Source organism: Plectrocnemia conspersa, unplaced genomic scaffold (assembly GCF_051122295.1).
Source record: "Plectrocnemia conspersa isolate PC_06_02 unplaced genomic scaffold, ASM5112229v1 ptg000006l, whole genome shotgun sequence".
Classification (NCBI taxonomy): Eukaryota; Metazoa; Arthropoda; class Insecta; order Trichoptera; family Polycentropodidae; genus Plectrocnemia; species Plectrocnemia conspersa.
In genome coordinates this window covers 19384524-19405658 of record NW_028277170.1, presented here as the reverse complement: position 1 = coordinate 19405658, position 21135 = coordinate 19384524, and the positions used below count along the sequence as shown (strand labels likewise).

Sequence of the window (21135 nt, the reverse complement as noted above, 5' to 3'; positions counted from 1 at the left end):
AATCACTTTGTTTATACCATTATATCAGGTGTTCTTAAACGTTTTTGCCATACAATTTTCCCGCCGTAATAATAATCCTTTATCGAAGAAGTTTTTTTTGACAATATTTATTATAAAATTTAAAGCACACGTAGCAAAAAATACATTGTTTTACGTATATATAAATTATTTCTTTAACTTGATGCTTAAGACGTGTGACTTTGCAGACAGAGTAGACGCCGGAAAAAGCTAGTTTATTGTTATTAATCTTTTGATGATCCCTAAGTTATTGGCATCCCCCATAACACCTTAGTTCGTAGCATTCTTGAATTGGGAGCTATAATTTGAAGTCCCTGAATCCCTGGACCAGAAAAGGTTCTTAAGGTATTTGGTTATAATCCGTTCTTATAGAACAGCGCCTTTCTTTTAGGAGCGTTGGGATACGATTCGCAGAAAGTTGTAAATCGCTAAGCATTTATTCAAACTACTGAAGGACGCTGTCGACAATTCAGCTATTCTTGAGGCATTCGAGTTTTGGGTTCCAGAACGTCTTCGAGAATCACGATCGCGTCATGTTTTGATAACTGTTGGGGCTAAAATGTCTACACTTGTTGACTCGCCTATGGCTTTTACCGTCGGGCTTCTTAATATGCTGGCATTGTACATTGATCTATTTAATGTCGGCTACGAGGAGCTGGTCCGATTCGTATAATATAAATTTAATATTTATTATATTTTTTTTTTTTGTGTATTATTTTAATTATATTTTTTTGTGTATTGCAATAATACGATGGTCTTAATTTAATTTAAATAAATAAATAAATATATGACAATTAAAAAAGTCATCTAATAATTTCAATCTTTTATACATAGATGTGGCATAATCATAAATGTGATAATTATTTATTTTTTGGAATGGAACCGGATAAGACAGATTTTATTTACGTTTTACCTTCCCACATTTACAACACTGCGTTAAACTTTAAATTGTAGATTTTAAATTTACTTAATTGTATTTTTTATATTAGTTATTATTATTTAATTGACAATAAAAATGAGAAAATTAATCATGAGAATATATTTTTTTTTGTTTAAAATATTTTTTATAGAAGAAAATGATGTTTTTATTTGTTTTAGCATTCTAATTATTAATTTAATTAAAATATATTATATAAAAAATTGTAAGCTGGCCGAATTTCGATTTGTTATCACCCTGATCGATGTTGCGTTTGTTATGGCCTTCGTGTAGTGACAGTTGCTCGTTCGTGTGTCAGAAGTTATAAAATCAATATGATACAAAACGATACACGGTGTACCAAAGTCGCTGTCGTATTATAACTGCGTAGTTACAGTGGGGTTTGAAGCAATAGAAACACCACATATGATGGTATTTCGTAACTCTTCAACTCGATTGTTGCCCGTTCTGTTGTATTGTATGTTTTCAAATTTAATATAGTTTGAAAATGTAAAATTTATTTTTGGCTCAATAGTTTGCCAACTATTGAGCCAAAATTAGAAAAACACTGTCGACGGAGCTGCAACGTCACGCACACGTCGCTGCACGCAAACTTCATGACGACAGTCGTCAAGCATGTCAGACCCCCGAGCGTATCGAACTGCGTGAATGTGTAGAAAACAATGGCAATTTCAGCTGCTAAATTTTTTCAGATCGTTGAAAAGTACCAGTGTCTTTATAATAGTAATCTTGCAAATTATGCAAGAAAAGATATTACTGAGAAAGCTTGGAGTGAGGTGAGAAGTCAAATAATATTTCGTTAGTTTATATGTACTCAGCAAGCAGGTGTACAAGCGTACAATAATAAATACGCGTCTATGCAGCGACGCCTTCGTGGACAGTGGGCCTTAGTCTACATATCGTTTAAAAATTTAAAGTTTACTTTTTATCGCTTTTATAAGTCCAAACCACTGGCAACCCCAGGTTAAATAGTCAGTACTGTCGTACTAGTACTTTTTCTCGGCTCAGCCATCTCACATTATTGAACATTACTAGTTCATTGTAGGCTGAATCAACTTCATGTAAAAGTGGCTGAATCAACTTCATATAAACTTCATGTAAAAGTTTTAACTACAATAAAATTAAATCAAAACTTATAAGGATCGTCATCTTTTGCTATCGCTGACAATAATAGTTCTTTCATTATGTAATTTTGATGGGTGGTAATTATATACAGTTTGGCCGTTACAAAAATATTTTATTATCGTTAATAGTTACATGGTTATTTCTAATTATATGAATGATTGGTGGAAGAAGCCTCGCTGGCCGTCTCCTTCCATTCATGGTCCACCAAAAATTAATACAGCTCTCGCTACCATCACATCAGTGGTGCGTTTGTATTCTTTTAATTATTTCTGTTCTGAAACTTCCATCGGTAGATATTGCGGATAATTATTTGGACACTTAATTTATTTTAAGATTAATTATTTGGCCGTAAAAGTAAATAAGTTAATATATTTTATAAAAATAGTTTCATAAATAAAGTTTAAAAATGGAATTACATATAAAATTGAAAACATAAAAAAATTAGTCATATGACTATTTCCTCATTTAAATATATGAATAAAATATAATTAATAATATTAGATGTACAATTCACAAGCGTTATTTTTCAATACATTTCTTGCTTCGCATGGAAAATCCAAGTAGAAGGATAAGAGATTTCTCCATATCACTGATATCCTAAAATAAAAACAATGTTGCTAGATTGTTATTCAACTATTTTTCTTATACGATCCTATAAATATGACTTACATCGTTTTTGGCTGTAAATAAAATTTTGATGCAATGTTCCATTCATAAAATTGCATCGATTCTACTTCACACTTATTCTGAAAGAAATATAAAAAATAGGTTAGTTATAATTGTTATGTATAAATAATTTTAACAATCATTCTATGTACCTGGATGTAATTCAAGATGAATAAACCACCTCCTTCATATTTGTCTAGTCCAGGAACATGCACATGCCTTTTTTCCACGTCCATATGTCGTATCATTGCTTGTTCAGTTACTTTTACTCCAATAGATTCAATAATTGTATTCAAAATGGTTCTATGGTTCATCTTCTGGTTGTATCTTGTATATATTCTACATAAATATTATACAATTCAAGCATCAACCTGACTAACTGATAATCATATAACTTAATTAAAATTGTATTACTTGTTTACACAGTTGAAGACTACATAAGAAGTTTCTGCCACTATATCGAAATACAACGAGGATATTGTTTCACCATTATCGTTCATATAGTACATTCCTTGAATGATTGCTTCTGCTATTTTTGTTCCTATGCGTCCGTATTGAATTGGGCTAAAAATATTATTTATTTAGTGTAAATCATTCGTTGCGACTTGACGGGGGTTAGTCCTTTGTGTTACAATGGTTCAAACGCAATCAACAACTACTAAGTAAGCAGTGAAACACCAGACTGAAATCATTTATTGTTTGTAAATTGTTTATTATTACAACTTACAATCACTATGTATGACCTCGATTTTATTTTGATTATTCATCACGAGATTAAGAAGATCAAGGAAGACTTATTCTGAAGTGATCGATCAGAACTATAATATTATAATAATCAATAATTCTGATCTCTCAAAGACTATATATTCGTTTCGAATCCAAGTCTTACATTACTGGTTAATCATGCTATATAATAATAAGATAATCGAAAATATTTGTATAAAATATTATGCAAAAAAATAATAATATATAATATTTAGTTTTTAATGTATGAAGGTGTTTTTTTATTACATTCAATTTTTATTCTTACAGATGGTCCTAGGAATGATATTATTTAAATTTACACCTCTGTGCACGTGTCAAATATATATTTAATTCTTATTAAATAACTTGGTAACAGAACCACTTCAATATTTTAATCATAGATATGGTATATAATATAGCATTGGGATGATTATGATTCGTGTTTTTCGGGTCAGAATTTTAGTATGGTTGTGCTCAGAATATAAGCGTCCAGAATAAATATTAGATGGTTAGAATATAAATTGGCCTGGGCAAAACTTTGCTTAAATAGTATGAATTAATTTGAGTAAATGATCAGAATTATTTTTTTCGGTCAGTATTTTAATCTCAAGGTCAGCTTTTATATTGACAGATGATTAGCATAATATTACATGGTCATTATCGAGGTGTTTTAGGGGCAAGATGTTTAGTTGACCTCGCAGCATTGTCAGATTTCAACATAACAAGCGTGCTCTTTGCCTCCGCTCTGTCGTTATTCCCGCTTTGTTCGTCGCTCGCGTCCTACATATAATTTAAAATATTCAATGCAGATTCACTGAGAGTTAAGTTAATGACATACAATTGAATAGATTCTTAAATAAATAATTTATTGCCCATTGATATTAATAAATGTAATATTTTTTTTTTGAATTCACATAATCGTCCTATATTTTTATTCTAACCATTTGATATTTATTCTGATTCTGAATATTTTAATTATTTTAACCCTGAATAATATAATTATAATTAGGCTGTTATTAAAATTTTAACAGAGATTAGATTTTTATTCTGACCTTTGTAACTATTATGCCGATAATAATTAATTTTCTCAAATGGAACTGGATAAAATATGCATTAATTTTTTACACACTCGAAATTTTAGCATGCATTAACAACTATACATTGATAGATTTTAAATATACGTAAATATGTAATTTTAATATTAGTTAATATTTCATTGACAATGCATCAAATTGAGCTGTTATTAAAATAAAATTATAAAAATGTTCCTACTAAATTAATAAAAAAACATTTTTTTAATTAAATTACTTTTCTAATAATTTATTTAATTAAAAATATTTTATAAGCTGGCCGAATTTCGATTTGTTATTGTCCTGGCCGATGTTGCATTTATTATGGCCTTCGTGAAGTGACAGATTGCTCGTTCATGAGCCACAGGTTTGGTGTTCAAATCTATTAACTGATCTCCATTGCTTTAAAAGCACGAAATTCAAATTTCTCTAATATCTTCTTTTCTGGTTTTGACAGTGACATAACGAATATCTATGGATAATATAAGAGTACCTAAGACGTATTTAGCTGCACAAAATCATAGCCGAATGCCAAGCAATAAGAACACCATATTCGACCATATTTCATAACTTCTCAACTCATCTTTTCGTCACAAGACAATACAAAGACTGAAGTACATACTTAGTTCCTAATATAACAGTAGTAAGTACATATGATGTACATATAAACTATGCAACTTACATTGGCAAGTATTCATTAAAATTATTCCTGTCAATGAGATAGCTCGGTATTACTATCACGTTCTTATTGACGTCATACTGTACTGTGTCTTGAACTTCCAATGACAACAAAAAACTAAAATAACAAATACCTAATTAAAATTTATATAAATTTAAAATTCATGAATCATGAACGTGTTTACCTCTCTGTTTTATTTTCAGCCAAACCATTATACGCATGTGAATATAAAGATCTTTTGAAGGCTGTGATCTGTTTCATGTTTTGATAAAAATCATTGGTCACTGATAAATTTTCGTAATACCAATTCAAATAATCTTCATTCAACTCTTCAAAAGGTATTCCAGTTCTGAGCTGCACTGTTGAAACCTATTCAATATATTTATATGTTAATATTATGTACATTAAATATGTTACACCGTATCGTTAAAATAGCATATTGCGTGAAACGGACAAAAAAATTGCATAGTTCGTGAAAAATGCATTATTCATAAGTTAGAAAAATTATCTGCCTAATGCGTGAATTAGGAAGGAATTGTTTCGCTTATTTCGTACATTAATCAAAGTAGATAATAGTGCTCTGGTGGTGTTTTTCGTGACTATTTTATATTTGCGCTAACACAGTCGGTTCGAGAGCTATCCGCTTCATCATTATTTATAATCGAGAAGGAGATGGAAAATTTGGGTTTATGCCCCTAATATTAGCTTTAAAGCAAACGATGCGGATATATGTTCGATATATAGATCATTACTCCGATTAATTGATAAATATAAAAAAATACATAAATATAACAATTTTAATTTTTATAAATTTGTTCAAAATATGAACAGAAGTAATGATAAGTATCGTGTGCTTTAGAGCTAATAGTAGGGGCATAAACCAAACTTGCCATATCTTTCTCAATTATGAATGATAATGAAATGAATAGCTCTAACTGACTGTGTCAACGCAAATATAGTATAGACCAAATGTCATTTCATTATATTTATAAAAATACATCAATCATAAACTATAGCGATGTTCATTTTCATTTAGAATGCCCAAGTCTAGAACTTATTAGGTAGTTTCACGATTTGTATAGTGGGTGTATGGTCGATTTTTAATCTCTTATGGTTAAACTGTTGGAAAAGTAGGTGCGATAGTAGCGCTCGGGTGGTGTTTTTCGTAACTAGATCAAATGTCATTTGATTATATAAAAATAAATCAAACATTAACTACAGTGATGTTCATTTTCATTTAGGATGGCAAAAAAGTCTAGATCTATAAAAATGACGACGTACAAATTTTATTAACAAGCATTTTGCCAAGGTTAGGTGCGAGCATTGGTCAGAACAGTGAACACTCCATGATTCGTTGCAGAGTTACTCATGGGGTGTTCACTGTACTGACCAACGTACGCACCTAACCGTTACTTAGAAAACTAGCTATAGTAAATTATTTTATTTCATTAAATTTCAATATGTCAACATGGACTGCTATTTTTAACGGCAATACTGTTCATACACAATACAAAAGCAAAAAATTTGGACTCTTCAATAAACGTGATGTTTTGCAACTGTCAAAAATGGCATTTGGTGTAACGTGATTCGGTGTAACATTTTTTTTATCTATTGTATCAATACATTACAACAGGGTAAATCTGTACCAACTGGGTAAGTCAAACAGACATAACGAATACCTACAAGTAAGTATTAACCACCAGACTGAAAGTCTGGGAATCGGTGACATATGTATTACTCCTAATAATTATAATTTATTATGTGTAATATATTTTTTTTTTGTTTTTAATAATAGTGCATTTTTTATAAATAAAAATTTGAGTACCGCTGCCGGGACTCAAATCTGCGACCTCAGAGTAACTAGTCTGAGATGTTACGGACTGCACTATTCTGTCAACCATTAAAGACATATATAACACTATGATTTTATACCTGATGAATCAAATAGTCTTGCATATTCTTATCGAAATTATCATTGCTAGAAATTTCTTCATATATCGACAACTTCATATAATTGTACATTTCGTTAATTATTTTAGTTCGCTTATTGAATCCAACTGTGTCATCTAGATTTCTGAATAATAGTCCGTGATAGGCTAATGTCATTGTATTTTTAATGTAAGATACGCAGACATCCCAACGCGGCACCTTTCGTTTATATCCTGAAAAATATAATTATGCATTTTACACGAGTATTTTGTATACTACATGGTTCGGTAGAAAAAAAGCGATTTCAATCATTCGTTTTTATCTAATCAAAAGGTCGTTGAAGTTTCTATGTAAAGAATTGTCGACATGTTTGTCTTTTGCTGTCATAAGCACATTGCGTACCATGATATGGGTTTTCTATTAGAAGTTTTTACAAAAATAACGAGCTAAATTTCACATTCATTTTAAATTGTGATCTTCATGCGATGAAATCTCCAAGGAAACTGGTTCGACATTAAAAAAGTAGCCTTCTGATGAAACAATAAAGAAGAACATTGATGTAAGTTGGGTCAAAAGATGTCTAATACTGACTTGATTCAAATATTTAATTATTATATTTTAAACTAAATAACCATTTATTTTTTATTACCTGTTTTCCTACCGAAGTTATTACATATTACTAAAATAAAATCAGTACCTGTTACAATATTTGTAAATTTATGCATGGCGTGGTTTAGATGCTTTCCTCCAAATGGAATCATTTCTTTGACGGTCCATCCAGTGATATAATCAAACAATCTCCTGAAAATGAAAATAATCAATCATTAAAAAATACATAAAAGTGTTAATTCATAAAGAACTGAGAGAAAAAAGAATTTTGTTATGGCAGATTGAAATTATATTCTATATATATACATAATATACACGGCATATTAGTTTATAATTCGTTTGTTTTTTTTAAATACGTATAAAATAATAGTTTAACGAATAACATTCAAGTTCAATTCGTGCAATAACTTTAGATTAGGATATAATCAAATTTAATAACACTACATTTCGTTTGCAGTTGTGAAGTTTTCTCACTTTAATTTTGTACTGTATTTTGCTTATGGTATTGTAATACGGTATTCATTTATATTTTTCAAATATTTTGTGTTACACTCTGATCATGAAAAATTTCCTGTTCGTAGCACTCCGGGCAATACAGCAATAGATAAATTGTCCGTGAAAGAGGTCATTGGTTCTTGTCAGTAGTGATAAAAAATTATGAATTTAAATAAAGAACAGAACAAACCCCCTCCCCTTCCCCTTGGCCAAATCCTGGCTATGCCACTGACAACAGACGTCACTAAATAATCGTTCCATGAATCACTGAAGATCGTATTAGACAGTACTTGAGTCATAGTTATTCAGCGAATAGATTCTTCAGTAAACTTAAACTAGTCAAAAACAATTTAAGATCGCCAATGGCTCATGACAGACTAAGCCAGGTCTCGGCAACCTTTTTTGGCTGCGGGTCAAAATAATTAAAATGTGACTATTAAAAAGACTATTCGAGCCAGTGAATATTTTTGGTCCTAACAACCATATATGTGGTCTAGTCGTGACACGTTAAAAAAAATGATATTTGCAGAACTGAAATGGGTCACTTCAAATCATCAAACGGGTCACTTGGTGACCCACGGGTCATAGGTTGCCGAGCCCTGGACTAAGCAATATGTATATGTACTTTCGATTGAAAACAAAATGACACAATTATAGACTTTATTATATGAAGACGAGTAAGATGACTTTTCCAATAAAATAAATCTTCAGTCACAAGTGGCTGTTAAAATTAAAAAAAATAATTAAAAGTCTGTTAATATTAGTTCTAGAGTAAAAACAATTTTGTAGAGAAGAGGGAATTTACGGTTTCTGGTGAACCCAAAATCAAGATACTGTATTAAAATTTTCCTGAAGTCGTAAAAAGAGGGTCTCTGCTTTAGCTAGATTAGAGAAATCGGCTCCCTATTATTTAATTACATAAATATATTTTTTTTTATCATATAGAGTAGTAGTTTTTTTATCATATAGGGAGAGAGGGGTGGGGACAAATTTATACTATGACCAGGGCGCAGCTTTTTCTTTGTATGTACGGTTCTGTTTGTCCATTGTTATTCAATTTACAATCCTCAGTGGATGAAAAGGTAATAAGGAAGTGTTCTTAAATTCTGAATTTATCGAAAAACTGATTCATGAGATAAATTAAGTCCTTTAGCTAGTTCTGGTTATGGTTATGCATTTACTATATCAACGTCAAAGTTAAATTCTACGGTTAGTTTAAAATGTGGTTTATCCTCTATAAAGATGCTACACTAATTTATATTGCTCACATTCCTACTTAAGGTGCATTTCAAAAACAAGTATGAAACGAACCGGTTATACTTATTAGCAATCTATTCTTTAATATTGCAGACAAAAGAAAAATATGAAACAATATTCTACAATATGGATCATTACGTATGACCAGCCTGATGTATTGTTACCGTACTGTTATATGCTTATGGTAAGGTTAATGTACTTGCATTTTAAATGCTGTATTTAGTTGACATGAAAAATATATTTTATATAAGTTTACAAATATTAATTCTTAATAACAAATGTATGATTGTCATGAATACTTACTCATCCCTAGTGTTGAAAACAAGCTGTGATAAACTAGTAAAGTAAGCATACGATTGTACCAATATTTGTGTTCTCGGTTGTATTACAGAATCCGTGAAGAAGTTAAATATTACTTCTTCAATTGGGAACTGTAATTCATAACATAATAGTTAACAATATAAATATGTATGCCTTCTAGGGTCGATATCAAACATGTCTGTTTTAAATAATTTATTTACTGTGTAAGTAGAAAAGTATAGTAAAAGGGCATCTATAATACTTTTTATTATCAAATAAATTTAATATTTTTGTTTCTTTGAACTTATTTTAAACTGTGTAAAGCTGAAAATTAAACATAGACAAATAAAATCAGCTATACTTCAGCGTTTGATGATAACATGATGACATTGATTGCTATCTATTTTGCTTTTGTTATTAATAAAGCTTATATGATTTTAATACATATATAATACATAGGTTAACATCAACTAAAACTTAAATAAAAATGTTCATATTAATAATTTTTTATGAAATATTTTTAACAATATCATAAAAAGTTATTTATTTAATGCTTGTTTATATATTGTATTCAAAGTAAATGCGACGTGTTTGATAATGATTCTAGATGGTTTAGTTTATAATTAATACATACATTAGGCATGCGTGTCTTCAACTCTTTTATTGTTGTATATTCATTTTTTCCTGTTTTGAAGTCATTTTCACGAATAATTCCAGCTAGTCGTTTTTCAAAGTTGTAAAAATTATTGGCAATGGATGTGCTCTTTATGTCTGATTTCCCCGTTGTCTTCAATGAGTCTGTTAATAAAGACTTATATGCAAGCACAACCTGAACAAAATGAAAAATAATATTTCTTCTTCTATAATGCAAGCAAAATATGTTTACGCTAAAGCAGCATGTGTTTATTTGTTATAATTAGTGTAAATCGCAAATGCTGTACACATAAACATAAATATATACATATATCAACAAACCATATTGTGTTTCGTATCATTTTGGTAGTAGCGTGAAGGTAGACCCAGTTTTGGATATCCTATCTGGATGACAACATCTTCAGGATAGTGATATGAATTTGTTTGTATAAGCTGGACGGAGAAGAATGGATTTTTTTCATGCAATGATTGAGATTTTAATATCATATGTCTCAATATATCCATTTTTGGTCTGCGTTGATTCAGATCTGAAAAATTAAACATAAAATAGTAAGATTTGATAATTTTATACTAATATATACTAAGCACGGCTAATATTTTATCAATTTCTGTGTTGAATAATATTATTAAAACAAATATCTAAAAATGTGTAAACTTATAAACTACATAAAAAACTTATTTTAGATAATAATAATTGACTAGGTAATCAACTTCAATTTAGTGAAAATATATCTGTAAATATAATTCGCAAGCGCTTAAAATAAAATAAGTGCTCCAAAATTCTATATAAATCTGTCTCTTTAACTCTTAACCTTCTCACATTAGTGATTAATTAATTTATTTATTTGTAGCGTGAATAGGGTTAATCCTTTTCGTGCTAAGGAAACATAGATAATATTTAAACTATTTATATACACTATTGAACTACGATATTGTCTTACTTGGCTGTCGATAAGATAAATGATCTATTCTTCTTCATTGATCTGTTATTGTAAGCATATTTGAATATTATACAAATTCACTATTGAAAATTTATACAATAATCGAACAATTTTGTGTAAAAAAGAGCGCAATTATTTGGTAGATACATATATCTATGTTACAGTGGTTTCATACTAGCGGTGAAAGTATATTTTCACTGGCATTTTAGGGAATTTATATTCCTAAAACACTTTTGCCAGTGGATGTACATTATTATAGACGAAAACACCATTTCACTTGTATACACTGGTGAAAGTATAACTATTGACAGTTGAGTGGTTAAATAAAGGCAGCTTTGCGAGGAACAATTGACGAAATTGAACCTGATTTGTGTACATGAGTTGCCACTGATGGATCTTATATTAGCAATAGTGTTATTATACAATTATTTGATATATACAATTCGTTGATCAGTCATTTGCATGTCGGTAGTTCATTAGCATTATCAAGGTGTTTTAGGGTCAACTTGTTTGGTTGAGTTCGCAATATTGTCAGATGCCAACACAACAAGCCAAGCGTGCTCGCCGCCGCTCTGTCGTTATTCCCGCTTCGTTTGCCTTTTTAAATACTTTGGCGTCTTACATATAATTAAAAAAGTTTCATTGAGAGTTAGTTGTAGGTGTTCAGGTTATGACAAACGCCTGCTGTCCAATCGTTTTGGTGCTAACGAAATAATTTATAAGATATTTCTAAAATAGATAATTTATTGGCCATTTATATTTTTTAAATTTACATGATCGTTCTGTTAGGAACAACAAATTAACTAATGCTAATTGTCGGGTTCAACACGGAGTAATTAAGCAAATAAAAGGAGTCGTAAGATAGTGCTCAAAGAGTCGCTAGAACTATCGTCGTAATATTTCTGGGGCATCCGCCTCACCGTTTCCTGCCTTCTGCTAAAGAGGGCGGGTGCTTGAGTCCGTTATTATTATTCTAACCGTATGCTATTTTTATTTTAACCCTGACCCTGAAAAATATAATTAGAACTAGGTTGTTAATAAAATGTTGACAAGGTTTGATTTTTATTCTGCCATAGAGTTGATTTAATTACTGATCATTTAATTTGTTGTCGATACTTATTAATTTTCTGAAATAAAGTCGACTAAAACATGTATTTTATTAACTTTTTACACACTTCCTGATGCATTTACAACTACACATTGATAGATTTTAAATATACTTGCTTATATATTTATATTATTAATTAATATTTCACTGGCAATACAAAAAATTAAACCATTATTTAAAAAATTTCGTACCTTATTATTAAAATACCAAATGGCATTTTTTAATTTTTTTTAGTTTTATAATAATTGATTTAATTAAAAACATATATATATTTAAAAAGCTGGCCGAATTTCGATTTGTTATTATCCTGGCCGATGTTGCGTTTGTTATGGCCTTAATAGAGTGACAGATTGCCCGTCAATAAGTTATATGTTATTGGCGTTTAAATCTATTTACTCATCTCTACTATATTTTAAAAGCACGACATTCAAAATGCACTAGTCTCTTCTTTTTTAGTTTTGACAGTGACATAACGAATATCCACTTTTTAATGAAATTACGTTTTTTTATTAGCCACACTTAAGGAGATATTTATAAGTTTAACAGTGATATAGAATTCAATTAAATCGACTATCGTGATCAAATAAATCATCTCAAATACACATGTTCATAGTATGATCAAAAAATATTTTTCTTCTATTTTTTCTTTAAATTTCTATTATAAAAAGTATTTCCTTTTTTATGGGATTGGTAACAGAGTTGAAGATTTTTAATAGTAGCCATTTAAAAATAATATGTATAGCTACCCAAGATGTTTACAAGGTCTAAATTTAAAAATGTTTTTTTTTTAATTATTTTAATTTATATTATTAAACCTATCTAAGATTTTGTTTTACAAAGTAATTTTCACTATGAAAAAAATAAAAATTCTTTTAGTCTCCTGAAGTGTTTTCACTCGTGGAAACACCAATGCATGTAGTTACTATGAGAGCGTTACGACGAAAATAAAACCTAATTTAAATCTTATACTTAAAATTTTTATCACTCTTCCAGAGATGGCTTTGTATTTGCTTCAATCATTTTTTTATTTTAATTAATAAATATTTTTGCTCTGTTTTTTTCTAGGATTATTTTTAATGGAGCTACAAATATTTTTTTTTAATTAATCGCTATTTTTAAACAAGATGGCGAATCAGGCTGGTTAACAAACTTAACCGAAATACACACAACATTTATATTTAAGACAAGCTTCATGTCAATATATAAAATAAAACAATATCTCAATTTGTAGTGATTAATTGAAGATAGCAAATTTTTGAGCATGTGTATTTCGATTAAAGGTACAATATTTCATTGTTAAGTCATTTTACCCAAAAATGGTATTAGAAAATTTACAAATTAAGCCATCGATATGTCAAATACAAAAAATGTAAAAAAAGTACATTTTTTTAATATTTAAATTATATTATTTTCATTTTTATTTGAAAACTTTTTTACCTTTTTATTTTTTTTCTAACATGTTTTTAAATAGTTGCTATTTTAAAATGAAGCTTGAGGATCTAGCTGGTTAACAAGCTTAGCCGAGATTTAAAAATAAACTCATTCTCAATCTATCTAAAACTGTCATCTGGCAACAAACAATAACAAAATCTTTCATATTTAAATCAGATAATTGTGCAATTATCTGAAAAAATGATAAGCCTTCCGTTTATTTTTGAAAAAATATTCATCTTTCTATTAATATTTTTATTTCCAGCGAAAAGTTACAAAATTGTTGTAAAACCCTTCTGCTTATTAAACAAATATAAATGTAGTAAATATCAATACTGTCGCGACCACCCATAATCGTTGCGTCAAAATTATAAACAAATACGTTATAAAGAAACAAGGATCGGTGTAATTTATTTCTGCTTAACAATACCAATTGTTGCCAATTGTATTGATTTCGAATCTACTTTACGTCATTATACAAAAGCCTGATAATATCTGTATTGGACAATAATAAAAAGTCTGGTTCCGCCCTAAATCATATATATTGTCAGAGGATCAAGGATTGGAAGGGACGTTAGTCTTCCTTCAAATTAATTAATCTTTACCGAATTACTTCAGTCAGGAACTTCATTTAGGACGATCATTTCGTTTTCTCTTTTTTTGAAAATGAGACTGAATTTCGTCGCAATTACTTGTTAAAAGCATAATACAACACATTCTAATAGTTATTTGCGACTTGTAGAATAATGTCGCGCCTTAATTATACATTATACAGGCACGCGTTAATCACTTATTTTGGCGGATTAGGACCACTAGCAAATACACAGTTCAAAGTAAACTAAATAAAGAAAGGCACCGCCAATATAAATACAAATATAAATGACGGTCATTAATGATGCCGATACTAATAATCCGAACGGTCATTGGAATGGATACCCGAATGACAGCATTGCTGAATCTCCATCTGTTTAAATTATTATTGTTACGTAAAAGGCATTTTTATTTTTTATTTTAAAGCAAATCTTTCGTTGTAACCTGACAGGCGTAAGCATAATGCGTTCCAACAATCTGTACCAATTGAGTAAGTCAATCAGTATAATGAATACCTATAAGTAAGTATTAACAAGCAATAGATGTTTTTTTTTGTAATGGAGTATTTTTTATAAATATAAATTCAAGTGCCGTGGCTCGAACCCGCAACCTCAAAGTTATTAGTTTGAGACGTTACTATTGCGTCTTTATAAGGTAAGCAACAGACAATAATGTAATCTGTTTCCATCCCGAAGAATCGCATTGGCCACACGATCGAGATTGGGAAAGAGCAAAGTACCTACAGAAAAATTAAATCTTTTGAATATTTATGTAATTCGTTACAAATAATAATGTTAATACAAATTCCTAAATTTGAATTGTACTAAATCGATATACTTAGCTATTAAATGAACCATTCATTGATCTTAAAAAACAATACAAATCTTTTAAAAAGTATTATATGCGTTTAAGAAAAGTATATTAGTATTAAAAAATGCAGCGCAATCGTAACAGAAGATGAGATCCTTTCCATTGCTCACGGAAAACTTGTGCGGTATTTTACTCGACTTTCAAATTAAAGTTGCAAGAATCGAATTTTCGTATTCAATTAGGCAAGAATTGAAGATGAAGAGAACGGCCGGGCACAGACATGAGAAATGAAAGTTGAAATTGGAAAGAGTGCGTCATCGCGAAACGAACATCCCATAATCGGCATGCTGCCTACTTGAAATAAAGAATAAACCAAATCGAATGCTCCGTTAAATGCGTCCAACCAAAGCAGCTTTATCCATTGGACCAACGTTTCCCAAATGATCCTGTTGTTCTGAGATAGATACAATTTCTTACATTATTTGTGTACAATACATAGATATTGATCTTAATCCATTCAAATAATATAAATCATAGAATATATAGATAATATAAATCTGAACAACCATAACTATTCATTCATAACATATTAATTTCATTTAATAGTCCTCTTTATATTGTTGGTCAAATAAAATAAATTAATAGGCTTGTCAACATTGTCACATTTATGAGGATAATTAAAATAATTTATGTGAGATCTTAAACCTTGTGTTGTATTATATTTATTTGCCTTTTTAATATTTTTTATTATTATTAAATAATCCGCCTTTTTATTAATGGACTTTTTTAATTTAATATCCATTTGATAAAGATCAATAAGAAATATCATAAGTAGGGCTAATAGAATTCTGGGCTTCGCAAGAAGGGCATAAAATATCATATACCAATGCTACTTTACTTACACTACTGACCTCTTATGCAGCCTGCCCTGATCACAATTACACGTTCCGCAACACTTCTTCTTAATCCACATCCTTCTTTGTATTTATAAATTAAATTTACATTTTATACATAAAGTATGGCTTAGAGAAGTTCAAATCGTGTAGTTCATAGGATCCAAATACATACTTTTCTGACTATATATTGAAGGGCTGACAGATTAATCTTCGATTAATTTTCAATTTGTCCCTTAAAATTTAATCGTTTCCTGATTTGTGTAGATGTACGAAAGTCACCCCGATCCACAAAAAGGGTAAAAATTAGTGTAGCAAAAACTTTTTTGATACACTATTCGCTTCGTCCGCGTCGTTCCCTGGTGCCTTTCGAAGGCGGTGACAAAATTCCTTGATTCTAAAACTCAGGTTGATGTATTCCATACCAAATTTCCGGAAGTTAAACAACTTCGGTTTCTCAAACGGTTAGCTTTTTTCGTCATCAATATTATTATTCCTAATTATGCAACCATGCGGCCGGGGTTATTTACGAAAATTATAAAATAAACTTAGTTTTTAAAACCATCATAACTTTTTAATTATTTAAAATACAGTTTTATAATTTTTTTTTATTTAAAAATCAGTAAACATCAAACTGTAGATTGCGTACCAATTAAATAAAAAAAAAATTGTGTTTAGAATTACCAAATATACATATTTAAAAAAATAAAAACGAATCAGATTATGATATAATGATGACAAAATATTTTTACTTATTTTTAAAACAAAAATATCAAACTTTGGGACCTCTATAATAGCATCTTTATTTTTAACACTTAATAGTCGATTCACGGGCGATATTCGCACGACCGTTCAACTTTGACACTGTTGACAGCGAAAACATGTAGATATAAATACAGATTTACATCATTAGATGTTTTGATTCCAGTTTCTCATGCATCATATCAATAACAATGACCTACTTCAGTGACTCCAAACCGGTGGTATGCGTAGGTCAAAGTATTAGCGGCAAACTTCGTATAGGGATTAATGAATGCGTTCGAAGGCCGTAAGTAAAAAAAGCAGAGTCGTCATTTAGGGTGGCAGGGGGAGAGGCAGATGGGAACTTTTGCCTCCCGTTGAATTTGTCCAGAAAAATGCATGTCATTTAATTACATACTATGAATCGTAATGTAGTAGTAACATTAAAAAAAAGGTGAAATAACGTCCCTGATTCTAAATAAAAAATTCTCGGAGTTTTTAAGTTCTCAAAAAAAAAATCTAAATAAACAAAAATATTTTTTAAAATAAAAAATTTCAGTATCAGAATAAATTTTCAAAGGTTAAATACTTTACTTAGCAGGTATTAAAAAGGTAAAATAAATAATATATACATTTAAATACATTATTTATTTACATGCGGTGTATAAATGTTATAGTGAATGTGTATTCTTCAGTGAAGTCATATTTTCACTAGTGAAGTCCAAATACATTTTCACCAGTAGATATATATTTCTACAAGCGAAAATATAATTTAACTGATTACGCTAGTAAAATTATACGCTGTTCTAAAATGTCTATGAAACTCTATTTTACAGTTGTGAATCGTCCATTTTTTGCTCAAATTCAAACTTAACCTAAAAATAGTTTTAAAACTAATTATAGTTTTAGAACTTTCATTAGGTCAGATCAAAAATACTTCTCTCAGGGGAAAATAAGCAAAAGAAAAACTACAGACAGATGTCGCATTTGGCATTTGCGCAATAGTTTGTCTGCACTTTGATATTATACTATGTTTTAAAAAATATAATAGATATAAGAGTGCTGATAAAAGTATATGTAAACCAAATTTTGGTCAATAGGAGGACGCAAAAATAGTTATCACTTCTCAGAAGTCGAAAATTTACGCCAAAAGCAATAAAATCGTGTCGGCGCCGTCGCAATGGGAACGCTTATTGTATTTTTTCACTGATTTCCAGACTTTTAGTATGGTGGTTAATAATACACTTGTCAGATTACAACAGAAAATAAAAGTTATTAGGTGAACTATATGCTCAGATTATTTTTAAATAATATTTATAATGTATATTTAATATATATATATATATATATATATATATATATATATATATATATATATATATATATATATATATATATATATATATATATATATATATATATATATATATATATATATATATATATATATATATATATATATATATATATATATATATATATATATATATATATATATATATATATATATATATATATATATATATATATATATATATATATATATATATATATATATATATATATATATATATATATATATATATATATATATATATATATATATATCTAGTGAGACACTAGAAATAAACTGTTTGTCATCAGTGACACATATTTTAATAATTAAGGACTATTAGTACAATCAATATACATACATATGTATGCACGATTTGAATCGATTTTATTTTTATTATTCGTTACGAGACATCTAGGAAAATCTAGTGAGACTAGGAAAATCTATGAAAATCTAATCTGTGATGATCGTTCGCATATATAATTAAAATCACTAATTGCGATCTCACAGGCATGATGGAAATTTAAAAACTCGACGGTCGATGTACATATATACTAGGGCATCCAAATACCCGGCCTAATTCGTTACCCGGTTCTACGGGAATTTTGCGAGGAAGAACCGGGTACCCGGTTCGGTTCCGGGTTCTGGGTATTTTGTAAGCTATTAAATGAACTACTTTTGTAAGCCGTTAAGAGTACAATTTTTATTATATTTGAATCTTTGATTAAATATGACGTGATATATTTTATTTTATATTTAATTTTATTTTAATAATTATTATAATTTAACAAAAAATAGGGTATTGAAATAAAATCAAAATATTATGTTATTATTAATACTTTACACAATCGAAATATTTTTACATTCCATCGGTAGGTTAGGTTAGGTTAAGTGCTATCCCTTTTTTTGTTAGTCGCTAGTCGTTAGTCGCTTAAGAACGCCGATTCAGCTCTTCCATTTAATTTGAAATTATGGAAAAAAATATTTAAATGAAATCAACCGGATACCCGTCGAAAATTACCCGGTTTTCGGTTCCACGAAAAACATGACGGGTACCCGGGTACCCTGTTTCGATTCTACCCGGTTCGAATGCCCTACATATATACAAACAAGTAGTAGAAAAAGATTAAATTTTATGATTGGTTTTAAACTAAGATATATGCAATAATCAATTATTTTATGTTTATAGATGTCTACATATATTTTTTATTGCTTGTTGATTTTTTTATATATATTGCTAGCATTGTTCTATCTATAAAGTCAGTTAGTACTTAAAAGTAGAATAATTAAATAGCCCTCTATATTTATTCTTAATACATAATTAAATTTGAACAAAATATTATTGCGTTAAAATCTTGATGTTTAATATTTTGGCACAAATATTTATATGTAGACATTTATGAGTAAAAAATAATTATTAATTAAAGTTAGCTTAGAACCATCAATAAAATATTTTTTTACTTCATAGCTATGCACAGAATCAGATCGGCCCGTAAAAGAATAAGCAATATAAGATGGCAACTGGAAGCTGATACACTCGAATTGTCATATGAGGTTCTTTCGCGTTCACTGTCACTGCACGGTAGCTCACTCACACATACTCACACGCGCACATATCTGCCTCTTCATCGGCAATAGTGTTTCTCGTGCGCTCACAATCGTGATCGTCTTGAACTTTTTGCATCCGAGTAATTGCCGAGCCGTCACGGAACCATCCGAAAACTTTCTTCTTCCGATTTTGATAATAACGATCCTCCGCAAGTGTGTGTGTGCGGATGTAACGATTTTTCGATTCTCATCGTCTCTTTTATCGAATTGACGACGAACGAACAGATGTTTATCTCGAGCGTGTGAGTACGAATTACTTTCACTGTGACCTCTCTCACACGCGCACAGGACAATTAACGGCAATCGGTTGTGTGGAGAAAAAAATACACACACATCGAAACAAAAACGCCACCCCTCTACGCTCGGCGCCCCGGGCGTTTGCACTCGTGCAACGCGCGTCCGAGATGATGAATTGCCTTTTTTTCGACGCGAACAATTCGGAAACTTTCTTTCCGCATATACAATAACTGATTATATTTATGCATATATTTTTTGAAAAGCTTGTTTCATCGCGATTGCGATTTATTGTTTAATATTTCGCCAGTGATGGAATCTACATGATCACTAATGCGAAGAAAACTATTTGTTTGCTTTTCATAATATATATGTATATAATCGCGAACCTAAAAAATCTGCGGCGGCCGAGATAAAAGCTGAACTATGTCCAAGATCATCGACAAAAGAGATGAAAGCAATAAAAAGCGCAATACAAGCTCTCCCACCTTGCAAATCTAATTATTCGATATTGTAGTGAGGACGGTTCTTTGAGATATATTCGATATTTCGGCAGGGATAGTTCTGCCATGGTCACGAAATTTCAATAACTTTGCTGAATTTCGTGACAAGCAAAGTTATTGAAATTCAGCTACCATGGTAAATGTGCCGAAATATCGAACAGTTTGAACGAAATAATTATATATATGTATATATATATATATATATATATATATATATATATATATATATATATATATATATATATATATATATATATATATATATATATATATATATATATATATATATATATATATATATATATATATATATATATATATATATATATATATATATATATTTGGAGAGGTATTGTTTGAGCGATAAGGCAAATTGGTTGCTATACTGTTTTAAAGAACATGACATGAAAAAATGCATTAGAAATTAAATAGCAAAATCGCAATAGCAAATATACACAC

At 29.5% G+C, this 21135-nt stretch overlaps 1 protein-coding gene and 1 long non-coding RNA gene across 3 annotated transcripts in view; one reads left to right on the top strand and one right to left on the bottom strand.

Moving 5' to 3' along the window:
- Nucleotides 1–2112: 2112 nt before the first annotated feature.
- Nucleotides 2113–21135, bottom strand: part of LOC148234448 (protein gone early-like) — a 107792-nt gene continuing 88769 nt past the window's right edge. Inside the window, exons 4-14 of one of the 2 annotated variants that reach the window (XM_088188293.1) lie at nt 10805–11010; nt 10464–10658; nt 9833–9960; nt 7866–7969; nt 7172–7401; nt 5424–5608; nt 5243–5356; nt 3161–3310; nt 2899–3085; nt 2750–2826; nt 2113–2677 (exon numbers count right to left, since the gene is read on the bottom strand). In XM_088188293.1, the coding sequence (XP_088044419.1) occupies nt 2578–2677; nt 2750–2826; nt 2899–3085; nt 3161–3310; nt 5243–5356; nt 5424–5608; nt 7172–7401; nt 7866–7969; nt 9833–9960; nt 10464–10658; nt 10805–11010 (1676 nt within the window). In that variant the 3' untranslated portion in view covers nt 2113–2577. Of the gene's footprint in view, nt 2678–2749; nt 2827–2898; nt 3086–3160; nt 3311–5242; nt 5357–5423; nt 5609–7171; nt 7402–7865; nt 7970–8462; nt 9755–9832; nt 9961–10463; nt 10659–10804; nt 11011–21135 lie in introns of those variants that run through there. The other variant, XM_088188294.1, reaches the window with a different exon arrangement.
- LOC148234450 (uncharacterized) lies at nt 4723–7976 on the top strand. Its single transcript, XR_015810138.1, has 2 exons — nt 4723–4927; nt 5018–7976. It is a non-coding gene; the product is annotated as an uncharacterized LOC148234450 (long non-coding RNA).